Here is a 13,069-nt window from a genome sequence, read left to right as displayed (position 1 = left end):
CCTCATGGATTTGTTGTGAGGATGCCGCTGGGTGAGAAAGCCTTTGTTCTTGGGAACGCTCAGTCAGCAGCAACTATTATTATTCTTAAGGATCGAGGCACTGACCTTTTAGGTATTATTTCTGGTTAAGAAATGAGAGTAACAGATTCTGGAATGACTTTGCTCTTTAATTTGTTTGTTTTTGTAGCCCTTGGTGGTTTTCTTTATATTTATTGCTTATAACATAAACCAAGTTGTTTATACAAATTTATTTTTTTATTTATTTATTTTTTTGGTCTTTTGTCTTTTGTTGTTGTTGTTGTTGTTGCTATCTCTTGGGCCGCTTCCGCGGCATATGGAGGTTCCCAGGCTAGGGGTTGAATCGGAGCTGTAGCCACCGGCCTACGCCAGAGCCACAGCAACGCGGGATCCGAGCCGCGTCTGCAACCCACACCACAGCTCACGGCAACGCCGGATCGTTAACCCACTGAGCAAGGGCAGGGACCGAACCCGCGACCTCATGGTTCCTAGTCGGATTCGTTAACCACTGCGCCACGACGGGAACTCCTGTTTATACAAATTTAAAGAGTAAAACACAACACACACACACACACACACACACACACACACACACACAGTAGGAGTTTTGGGGAAAAGCATAACAGAGAAATGTATCTAATCTTTTCCGCCAAGAACAAGAGGGAGCAATCCTTTCTTTGTGTTCTCTTGATGTCTGGCTTCTCTCTCTCCAGGCTCTTTCTGACCACCGCCCTGTGCTCACTCAGACTTCCCAGCCTCCCATGGAGACCTCTGGCATTGTTCTCAGCCCTCCCCACATGCTCCACGATTTTCTTCCTATGAGGCTCTAGAGGACCTTTGTCTCTCATTTCTATTGCTCTAGTGCTTGCTGAGGCCCACAAGTTGCACAAGTATTAATCATAATTCCTAACATTTGTGGAATCCTCAACATGTTTTAGCCTGTTTTCCTACCATCTGTCACTTAATCCTCACGATTCTGTTGTTATAATCTGATAGATTAAAAAGATGAGGCACTGTGAGTTTACCCCACTACCAAGTAAGGGGCAGAGCCAGGATCAAATTTTGTGTGTCCCGTGTTTTTTTAATTTGAAGTATAGTTGATTTATATGTTCCAGGTGTTCAGTAAGGTGATTCAATTTTACATGTATTTCTACATATAGTTTTCCAGTTTCTTTCCCATTATAGGTTATGCAAGATTTTATTTTTTTATTTATTTAAGGGTTTTTTTTTTGGTCTTTTTAGGGCCACACTTGCGGCATATGGAGGTTCCCAGGCTAGGGGTCGAATTGGAGCTGAAGACTCCAGCCTATGCCACAGCCACAGCAACACCAGATCCAAGCCTCGTCTTCAACTTACACCACAGCTCCAGGCAACACCAGATCCTTAACCCACTGAGCTATGCCAGGGATCCAACCCGCAACCTCATGGTTCCTAGTTGGATTCGTTTCTGCTGCACCATGATGGGAACTCCGGTTATGCAAGATTTTAAATATAGTTCCCTGTGCTATACAGTAGGTCCTTGTTTATCTATTCTACATATAGTAGCATGAATATGTTAATCCCAAATTCCTAATTTATCCCTCACCCACTTCCTCCTTTTGTAACTGTTAGTTTCTTTCCTATGTCTTTGAGTCTATTTCTGTTTTGTAAAAGTTCATTCGTATCATTATTTTAGCCTCCACATATAAATAATACCACATGATTATCTTTCTCTGTCTGACTTACTTCATTGTATGATACACTCTAGATTCATCCATGTTGCTGCAGATGGCGTTCTTTCATTCTTTTTTATGGCTGAGTAATATTTGTGTGTGTGTGTGTGTGTGTGTGTGTGCGTGCGCGCACACGCCACATCATCATTATCCATTCTTCTGTCAATTGACATTCAGGTAGCTTCCATGTCTCAGCTGTTATAAGTGGTGCTGCTATAAACTTTGGGGCACATGTATCTTTTTGAATTAGCATTTTCATTTTTTCTATATACATATACCCAGTAGTGGGATTGCTAGAATATATGGTAACTCTTTTTCCAGTTTTTTTTTTTTTTCTGAGAAACTTCCATACTATTTTCCATGATGGTTGTACCAGTTAGCATTCTCTCCAAGAGTATAGGAGGGTCCCCTTTTCTCCAAAACCCTCTCCAGCATTTATTTTTTGTAGACTTTTAAGTAATGGCCATTATGACTGGTGTGCAGTGATATTTCATTATAGTTTTGATTTGCATTTCTCTAATAATTGGTGCTGTTAAATATCTTTTCATGTGCCTGTTTTGCCTGTTTGCCATCTTATGTCTTTTTTTTTTTTTTGTCTTTTTGCCATTTCTTGGGCCGCTCCCTCAGCATATGGGGGTTCCCGGGCTAGGGGTCTAATCAGAGCTGTAGCCACCAGCCTACGCCACAGCCACAGCAGCACGGGATCCAAGCCACATCTGTGACCCATGCCACAGCTCATGGCAACGCCGGATCCTTAACCACTAAGCAAGGCCAGGGACTGAACCTGCAACATCATGGTTCCTGGTCGGATTCGTTAACCACTGAGCCACGACAGGAACTCCCATTTTTTTTTTTTATGTTGCATTTCTGTATACTGATAACAAAATAGCAGGAAGTGAAATTAAGGGAAAAATTCCATTTATCATTGCATCAAAAAAATAATTAAATTTCTAGGAATAAACCTACCAAGGAGGCAAGAGACCTATACCCTAGAAACTACAGGATGCTGATGAAAGAAATTGAAGGTGGTACAAACAGATGGAAATATGTGCCATGTTCTTCAATTAGAAGAATCAATACAGATTCAGTGTAGTCTCTGTCAAATTGCCACTGGCATTTTTCAAGCAACTAGAACGAAACTTTTTAAAATGTGTATGGAAACAGAAAAGATCTCTAATAGCCAAAACAGTCTTGACAAAGAAGTACGGAGCTGGAGGAATCATGCTTTCTGACTTCAGACCATACCACAAAGCTACAATAGTGAAAACAGTGCAACACTGGCAGAAACATCAGATACATAATCAGTGAAACAGGATTTAAAGCCCAGAAATAAACCCATACACTTATGTTCAGTTTGTCTAAGATAAAGGATGCAAGAATATACAGCGGAGAAGACAGTGTCATTAGTAAGTGGTGCTGAGAAGTCTGAATGGCTACATGTAAAAGAATGAAATTAGAACATTCTCTAACACCATATACACAAATCAATTCAAAATGAATTAAAGTCCTACATGTAAGAGCAGACAGCATAAAACTCCTAGGGGAAAACATAGGAAGAACACTCTTTGACATGAATCACAGCAATAATTTCTTGGATCCATCTGATAGAGTAATAGAAAGAAGAGCAAAAATAAACCAATGGGGCCTAATTAAACTTAAAATTTTTGCACAGCAAAGGAAACCATAATCAAAGCAAAAAGACAACTTAGGAAATGGGAGAAAATATATGTAAATGATGCAACTGACAAGAGGTCCATTTCCAAATACAAACAGAATTCAAATTTAATGTAAGGAGGATCCCAACTCCATAGCCTGAGCAGATGACCACTCTGCTAGTGTCTTCAAAATCCTCTTGATTGTAGTCCTCGGTGGAACTGCTTCATATTGTGATTTTATGTGAGGGTGCGATGCACACATGAACAAAACTTCACGAAATAATATTACTCTTGCTCTGTGCTCTGATATGTGCTATTATATCAGTTCTAGTTCATGTAAGAGACAAATGATGGTCATGTGGCACCATATTTATTTCCTGATCCATTGGCTGCTCCTGCAGTTTGACAAACACCGTCCCTCCCTGTCCCCCTGTTGGGCTGGTCCTGGTCCATGTGAGCCTCATGCCGGGAGCTTTATTGTTGTTCTATATTCTCCCAGCAGCCCTGCAAGGTTAGCCCCATCTTCCAGTGAGGGAACTGAGGCTCAGGAAGATTAAGAACTCACCCTGGGTCTACTAACTAATAAGCAGCAGGATTAGATCTTAGAACAATACTTTTTTTTAAAAAAAAATGTCTGTTGAATTGAATGATGTTCTCATCAGATATTTTTTCCTATCAGAACCAGAGACAGGGGAGTGGGGACATGGAGTGCCAGTCCTGGAGTCCTAGGGGGACCTTTCAAAAAACAATTACTGGAGGCTTCTCCATTTGTATTCAGATTTAGGAAGAAGCGAAAGTTGGAAGCACTTCCTAAATACTTTCCATCCACAATGGGCCGCCTCAGTGTATGTGTTCTTTGTGCTCCAGACTGAAGTGTGTTCCCCAGAAATAACAGCAACTGTGATGATACTAAGGGAACAGAAGCGAGGTTGCTTTCCTGAAAGAATCTGAAAAATGGATTTCAAAACTTCTTTGGATGATTCTTCACTCCTAGGGATCTTTATCCCTTTAGCACAAAGAAAATATTTTCAGTTGAAGAGGTATCCCATGTAAATTGAGTATTTATGATTGTAACTCAAAGTTTGGCACTGAACAACGTCTGTCATCTTTATCATTATTAAATACATTCATTTTTTATATTTGAGGTTTTTTTTTTTTAAAAAAAAAAGACAAAGCAAAAGTTGAGTATTTTAAAAATAGGAATAGTATTTCCATTCCTGCATTTTCTTCAGTAGTTTGAAGAAACTGAACCAGATCTGTCTCTTTAAGACTCCTCCCTGATTACATGATTGCTTTCCCGTTTTTCCTTATTAATAACAAAACTCAAAGAAAGAGGAGGTGGATGTACTGTTACTGGTAAAGAAAGACAACTGGATTCAAGCCTAATACAGGTGGTGCTTTTTATCTGACACTGAAATCTTTATAAAATCCCATGGAACCACTCCTTGGAGAGGCTGAAAGAGGACTTTTTGGGACTTAAATCTCTTTCCTTTGTTGGCAAAGAGTGTTCTTTTCTTCTGATTATGGGTGATGATCAGTTGATTCAGAGGTTACAGGATTTAAAAAGAAAAAAAGAGGGAAGCCAAGATGTACAGTGACTTCCGGTGATTCAGTCTTGAAATAGGGACACTGGCTGCCCCTTAAGTCAGGTACTCAGATTAAAAATGAGAAGGTAGCTCTGAGGAAACAGCAGCAATAGCTACTCCTGAGGATATATTTTAGTGGAGGGCAGTTTTCTGGTTTGGGACTGAAACAATTTGGGCAAACTGTTGTGCTTTATCTGCTTCCTTTGTCACCAGTTGTATTGGTGATTGCTTTCCCTTGATCCCAGGTCCTTAAGCCTCTGAAGGTGAGTGGGTAGGGTTTCTTTTTAAGCTAATGAGGGTCTTGTCTTCCAGCTGCACAGACATAAGGGCCAGTAAGACTGCAGTTCTCAGTCTTGCAGCTGTGTTGAGGGATTATCCACTTACTACACTAAATGCTCTGATTCAGAGCGGCCAGTTTTGGGTCACACAGCTAATATGAACTTGTGTTATATTAGTTACAACAGAAATAATTACTACTGAATGTGGCAAAAAGGATTAAATTTATTTTTGGTTTGTTTCTAATAAATTTCATTGGAGTATAGGTGACTATTGTGTTAATATCAGGTGTACAGCAAAATGAATCAGCCATGTATATATATACATACATACATTCTTCTCCAGATTCTATCCCCATACGGGCTATCACAGAATATTGAATAGATTTCCTCGAGATACAGAGTAGGTCCTTGTACCAGTCGACTTAGTATATAGTGGTGTGTATATGCCAATCTCAACCTCCCAATCCATACAAAGGATTACATTTTAAAAGTATTGAACCTGCATAGCAGTTGTGGCCTGTGCCACAGCCATGGCAATGCTGGATCCTCAACCCACTGTACCACGAGGGACGTTCCAAAACAGTTTGGAAACTAATGTCCCACTTACTATTTTACGTTGAACAAGAGCATTGTTTTCCTGACTTGCTGTGCCAGCTAACTCTTAGTAAATGCAGTTTAATTGTGTACCTTCAGAAAAAATATGTGTGGGCCAATAAATTTTTTGGGTACTTGGGTGAAGGTCGTGTGTCCTACTATAAATGTCTGTCTACACTGCGTGTTCTGCCTGCGGATATTTATACAATTAGTTTATTAACTTCATTGCTTAGAGGTAAGTAATTTAAATAATATCTGTCAGAAATGACCATTAATTTGACCCTTACCTGCCCTTGCAGTGTATGTCTGTAAGTACTTTGATTACCTTTTGAAGATAACAATGGATTCTTATTGGCAAGTGATGAAAGTATAAACCAAATGAACACTGTCCATAAAATACATTGGCATATTAAAATAGATACTATTTTGCCCTAAAAGGCAAAATAAAATAAATAAATAAAATAAAATAATATAAAACAAAACAAAACAAAATAAAATAGACATTGTTTCCAAGTTGCCTGTTGGCTTTAGGGAAACATACAGCTTCAATCAGTTCATGTTGCAATAAATCATTCTTTTCCTTCAACTTTTTATTGAAATTTACTGATTTTGAAACACATCACTTATATCTGGAATCTAATATATGGCATAAAGGAATCTTTCTGCAGAAAAGAAAATCATGGACTTGCAGAAAAGACTTGTGGTTGCCAAGGGGGAAGGGGAGGGATGGACTGGGAGCTTGGGGTTAATAGATGCAGACTGTTGCCTTTGGAGTGGATTAGCAATGAGATCTTGCTGTGTAGCCCTGGGAACTATGTCTAGTCACCTATGATGGAACATGATAATGTGAGGAAAAAGAATATATACATGTATGTGTAAATGGGTCACCATGCTGTACAGCAGGAAAAAAAAAAGCATAAATGTAGCACATAAATATTTATTAACGTATGCTCTTCACTCTAAAACTGCTAAATAAATACTTGTAATTGCCCAATATATCCTTTCAGATTGTTAGTATAGACTTAAGTGGGAGCCCTTATTGCTGTGGGAAATGCATAAACTTCATTTTTTTTCTTTCTATGACCACCAGAAGAGGTTTGATGCTAATGAGCAGAACCTCCTTAAGGCCTGCCGCGTGTCTGAGGGCTCTGACCACAGCTCAGCCTGAAGCAGCTGCAGGCGTCTGGCAGGGGCTCAGGAGGAGGGACTCCTCTTTCTGCAAAGAATCTCATTCTAGTCCCCAGTCTTTGCAGAGCTTCATCCTCTTCAAGGAGTTTCCTGAAGAGAAGAAGGTGAGGGAGGTGACAGTAGAGAGAGGCCCCTATTATAAAGCAGGTGATTGAACTTTAAATGGGGTCCCTGGCCTGTTCTCTTGAACCAGCAAAGCAGCTGTCATTAACAAAAGACTCCAGCACACTGGTTAAGACGTAATAGTAGGAGATAGAGATTCATACGTCACCGAACTGGGGAAACACTACATCCAGATCCAGGCAGCATTGGGGAGTCCCGTGAACAGCAAGCTGGAGTCCCAGTTGGGAAGAGCTCCGGGCAGTGCATCCACTCCCAGGGTGAGACTGTAGTTTGCCATTTGAAGGAGTCCAGCTTTTAGCTCCAGGCCACACGCTATTCCTTTCTCTTCAGTTTTTTCTTAAGATGATACATTTCGACACTTTCTTTTTTGGTGACCAGTTGTCTGCAAGATATTTTAGAGCCTACTTTGTACAGTGGAAAATTGAGAGATATTGTTTTATAAATAAGCATTTTCAACCATATTATTAATCATTATGATAAATTTTGCTTTTTCTGTATTTTAATTCTGTTTATGTAATCATTTGAACATGATAAAAAGTGTAGTTAATAATATTCTCTATTTTGGGGTATTTAGGAACCTGTTTTATTCATTGGAACAATGAGGAAAAATCTGGATCCCTTTAATGAGCATACGGATGAGGAACTGTGGAATGCCTTAGAAGAGGTAATTTATCAAATGTAATTAACTTGTTAGTATAAGTGTATGTACATTGGTAGCACTGCAGTGATTAAGTTTAACTGACTTATGAGTTTAACTGACTTTATTTACCTCCTAGGAGACCATTGGTGACATGGGTACACCTGTAAATGGAAATATGTGTATCGATGGTGATGAAAACTAAGATAATGCCTTATGTTTTCATTTTATCTTTATTCCCAGAACTGAGTGTAACCAGAGACATTATCTTGTCCTCAGCAAAGCAGTAAACTAGAAGTTATAATTATGGCCAAGTGACCAAGTGACCTAGTGAAGTAATTACGTTAATTATCCTGCAGTGTTCATTTTATTCCTCAGGTCTTAGGGAACATCTACTAAGTGGAGACAATAGTAGTTTTTTCACTATTAACTGAAAGATAAATGAGATCATACCAATGAAAAGCTATTAAGTTTTATCAGTATTTATAGAGGTAAATTATACAATTGGAATGTGAGGATAATTTTTTTTGTCAATCATATCATTTTGCTGCTGCAGCATGAATACAGGTAACAGAACCCGGATCTTTTGCTCAATTTTTATATGCAAAGATTCACTTCTAGAGAATTTTCTGTTGAATGTGTCTTGGGTCCCTTTGGGCTACTTTGAATTTCCTTACCTTTGCATGAAAAGGATTTTGACTTAAAAAAATTTTTTTTACATATACATATATCCATCCTTTTTTCTCATATAGATTATTACAAAATATTGAGTAGACCTCAATATTTTGTATATTTTGATACAGATTATTTAGTGTATTCACCCTAGTTTTGCAAATTGATTCTATGATGGCTGAAGCTCTATCTAGACTTCTGAACTGTAGATAGGCTTCTGATTTCCCAGAGTACCTAGCTCAGTTTTTTGCTCTTAAAAAGAAGCACTTAATAAAAAGGTACTAAATGTTTGGCAATCTCATTATTTCAGAGAGTGGCTTACCTCTTAAAATTTTTTTAAAATACAAATTCATGTGACTGTTCACATTCTTATTTTGAACTGGTGCATTTGGCATTTAGTGTCACCCTTCTAGGGATAGCTCTGAAGTCTGTGGGTGGATTTGGAGGCCTCACAATTTCCTGCCAGTGATTCTGGTTCCTGAGGGCATGTCAGCAGTCATTCTTTACACACTCACCCTGCATTCAAGCACCTGTGAAGCTTTTATTCTCCTAAATCGAGACAGTTACTTCATCTTCTCTGACGTGAAACATTGTACCTCTCATATTTCATTTAAGTTTGTGAGTCTTTCTACACTGAAATTCTGGAAGAGAAAGGTAAGGAGAGCAGTTAATTATCAAATATAAAGAAAAATAGGATGATCCACTGATCCTGAAATCACAGAGTAGATTTAATGGTAAAATTGTGATACCTTAAAAAAAGAAAAAAGAAAAAAACCTGGAAATACTGGTAAATCATCTTTCTTTCTTTCTTTCTTTCTTTCTTTCTTTCTTTCTTTCTTTCGGGCTGCTCCCAGGGCATGTGGAAATTCCCAGGCCAGGGGTAGAATCTGAGCTACAGCTGTTAGTCTACACCACAGCCATAGCAATGCCAGATCCAAGCTGCCCCTGCATCCTACACCACAGCTCAGGCAACGCCAGATCTTTACTCCACTGGGCAGGGCCAGTGATCAAACCTGAATCCTCATGGATACTAGTTGGATTCATTACGTGCTGAGCCATTTTTCTATTTGTTTCCCAGCTTGAGATCTCTCCTCACAGATTCTTAGGTAGTAAATTTACTCTAGAATCTTAGAATACATTTTTCCATGGACAGAGAGGATATGTTAATTAGGAGACAAATTCTTTTAAAAACTGTCTTGGAGTTCCCATTGTAGCTCAGCAGGTTAAAAACTGGACGTTATCTCTGTGAGGATGTGGATTGGATCCCTGGTCTCACTCAGTGCGTTAGGTATCCAGTGTTGATACAAGCTGCAGCTTACGTCGCAGGTGCAGCTCGGACATGGTGTTGCTGTGGCTGTGGTGTAGATACCCAGCTATAGCTCTGATTTGGCCCCAGCCTGAGAACTTCCATATGCTGCAGGGGCTGTAGTAAAAAGAAAAAAAATTAAAAAAAAAAGCTACTGTAGAACTTGGCCTAAACTTATACTTAATTCATCTGTAGGAGCCAAAATTAAAATAAAATTTAGTGGCTTCTGAATTCTAATAATGATGAGGTCGTGGAAGTGGTAGAGAATAATACTGCCTTTTTAAAATGCATTTGGAACTTTATGTAAACAAATAAACCTGAGTTTACTTCGCAAAGTGTGTGGTTTCTATGTATGCTTCTGGAATTGACCCTGTTACCACAGTGATGTCTCTTTGAATGAGAAATCACCCCATCATTGTGTTTCTCCAGGAATTCCTTCTGTACTATATTGACTCTAGCATCTTTCTCAGTGATCGCTCACTGGCAGGAGCTCCCCCCATCACCTGGCTGCACATGTAAGATATGTAGGAAGTCCTGAGGCCCTCAGAGCTCGAATGTCTAAGAGGCTTGTCTACTTTAGTAGCAGTTTGTTGAGGAAAATGTCATTCTTTCTGTATCCACAGGTTCAGCTTAAAGAAGCCGTTGAAGGTCTCCCTGGGAGACTGAATACTGAATTAGCAGAATCTGGATCAAACTTGAGTGCTGGACAGAGACAGCTGGTGTCCTTTGCCAGGGCTATTCTCAGGAAAAATCAGATATTGATTATTGACAAAGCCACATCTAATGTGGATACAAGGTAGGATCTGGGATCCATGAAACCTGGAATCCAATTTTTTTTTTTCTTGGTCTTTTCTATTTCTATGGCCTCCCTTCTGGCATATGGATGTTCCCAGGGTAGAGGTCCAATTGGAGCTGTAGCTGTTGGCCTACACCACAGCCATAGCAACACCAGATCTGAGCTGCGTTTGCAACTATACCACAGCTCACGGCAATGTCGGATCCTTAACCCACTGAGCAAGGCCAGGGATGGAACCCACATCCTCATGGTTCCTAGGCGGATTCATTTCTGATGTGCCAAGACGGGAACTCCCTGGAATCCAAATTTTAAATGTGGTAAATGGGAGATCTTTTGTGATGCTGAGAAATGTTTCTAATAATTTTATCCAACTAAAAGATATCTCTTGTTATCATTAATCCTAGAAAACAAAAGAAGAAACCGAAATGGGTTATATAGTATTCGTATTGTTATGAAACAGCCTAAGAGAGATTTCTGAGTTTAGCTCCTGATGGTTTCAAGTAATTTCAAGGGAAGACTATTTCCCACTGTTTTATGAAAAATAATAAATTTCTAAGGGAATTTTTATTTATTTATTTATTTATTTATTTATTTTTTGTCTTTTGTCTTTTGTTGTTGTTGTTGTTGTTGTTATTGTTGCTATTTCTTGGGCCGCTCTCGCAGCATATGGAGGTTCCCAGGCTAGGGGTCTAATTGGAGCTGTAGCCACCGGCCTACGCCAGAGCCACAGCAACTCGGGATCCAAGCCGCGTCTGCAACCTACACCACAGCTCACGGCAACGCCGGATCGTTAACCCACTGAGCAAGGGCAGGGATCGAACCCGCAACCTCATGGTTCCTAGTCGGATTCGTTAACCACTGCGCCACGACGGGAACTCCTAAGGGAATTTTTAATAGTTTTTCAGGAACAAGATTGTGTCTTAGAGTATTATTTTTTAAAAAACAGTCTGAAAATATCCTATGATTTTTAAGTCTTTTGTCTGCTTTTCATATCTTTACTGAACTAAATCAACTTCTTTGATTCCAGAACTGATGAGTTAATTAAGAAAAAAGTCCGTGAGAAATTTGCCCAGTCCATTGTGTTAACCATCACAAACAGGTTGAGAACTGTTATTGACAGCGAATCTGTAATGGTAAGGGCCTCATCTGTGGAATTTCAGTTGTTTCCGTTTATGTTCAATTTTTTAACTCATCCTTCCTTGTAAAATATGATAGGAACCTCCAATAATTTAATTTTCTCTTAGTTTCTCTTCTCATTCCTGACATTAACTCAGGTACTTACTCTGCTTTCTGAATGTGCTTTTGAATATTTTCACATTAAAAATTTGTTTGAATTATCACTTTTTTAAGGCTAACCATGAAAATATTCAAAATCCATGTAATGGCTTCGTATTTCAGATGGTGGGACACAGTCACTTTGCTGTGTTACAGTTGTTTCAGCATCTTTGGATTCCCTTCATCCAAAAAATTAGCCTCTCATTTAGACTGCCCCAAGGTGGTTGGCTAAGGTTCAGAATTTCTCAGCTAGTGCTGTCAGAGGGGAGTCCATGAGAAGAAATGGCCTAGTGAGAAAAACAAAGTAGTTCAACAGAGGAATTTAATATAGGAAATTTGTTACGTAGGAATTTGAGGGATAGAAAAATGAAAGAAACACTAGGGTAAGAATTTTAGGAACCAACTCCCATGTCCTAGGACAGATGTCCAGACCTAAGAACCGAGAGGAGAGGCTCTAAAGAGTTGGCACTCAATCCTCCAAGTCACCGTCCAGCTGCTGGTCATGTCTGTGAGGGAGCCCGAGGAGGCAGGTTCTCCATGTGCTGAGAGAGCTGGGAGCAGTCATCACTGCTGAGGTGATGCTGCAGGAGGAGCAGAGACCAGGTAGATCATTAGCTCTGAGTCCCACCCTTGGTCTCCCTCTAGTGCCCCCTAGTGGCAGAACCTCCCAAAGGGGAGCAGGTCACAGAGCCTCTGAAATGAGATTTGTAGAGACCCAGCCTCTGCATCACAGGTGAGAGGGTAGAAAGAAGGGAGATGGGGAGCTGAGAGCCTGTAGAGAAACACCCAGCAAGTGTCTTACACAGCAGATCTGGACTCTGCACACACAGCAGGCTTCAGGCTTGGTCTGTGGGTGTCTGTCTAGTGTCTTCCTTTCAGGTGTGATTGGCTCTTTTAATATTTCCTTCCTTAGCTCTATTTCCTTCCTTCCTCCCTCTATTCCTTTACTCTTTCTTTTTTAATCTTCTCTCTTTCTTTGTTCTTTCCCTCTGTTTTTTCTGAGTTTCAATATATGTTAGGGTGTGGCTTTATAAAATGATAAGGAAATCATCCCTCAAAGGAAAAAACCTTTGGCTGCATATAATCCCGCAGGAATGCAAAGAAAGTATTTTAAGGTCAACCCCTAGCCTGTGACAATGAGTTGATTTCACTCATCTTAAGGATGCTAAGTAACTATCATTGGGAGATACCACAGGTCCAGGGATGCTGCGTAGGGATGAAGTAAATAG

The 13,069-nt window shown here is 39.7% G+C and overlaps 1 protein-coding gene across 1 annotated transcript in view; it reads left to right on the top strand.

Annotated features, from left to right (window-relative positions):
* Positions 1 to 13,069, top strand: part of LOC100738425 (multidrug resistance-associated protein 4) — a 135,616-nt gene that overhangs the window by 102,130 nt on the left and 20,417 nt on the right. The window contains exons 28-30 of the mRNA XM_021065400.1: positions 7,729 to 7,818; positions 10,393 to 10,565; positions 11,593 to 11,698. Coding sequence (XP_020921059.1) covers positions 7,729 to 7,818; positions 10,393 to 10,565; positions 11,593 to 11,698 — 369 coding nt within the window. The remainder of the gene's footprint in view (positions 1 to 7,728; positions 7,819 to 10,392; positions 10,566 to 11,592; positions 11,699 to 13,069) is intronic.

The sequence above is a fragment of the Sus scrofa genome, chromosome 11, assembly GCF_000003025.6.
Source record: "Sus scrofa isolate TJ Tabasco breed Duroc chromosome 11, Sscrofa11.1, whole genome shotgun sequence".
In the NCBI taxonomy this organism is placed as follows: domain Eukaryota; kingdom Metazoa; phylum Chordata; class Mammalia; order Artiodactyla; family Suidae; genus Sus; species Sus scrofa.
This window is presented reverse-complemented; position numbering and strand designations above follow the sequence as displayed.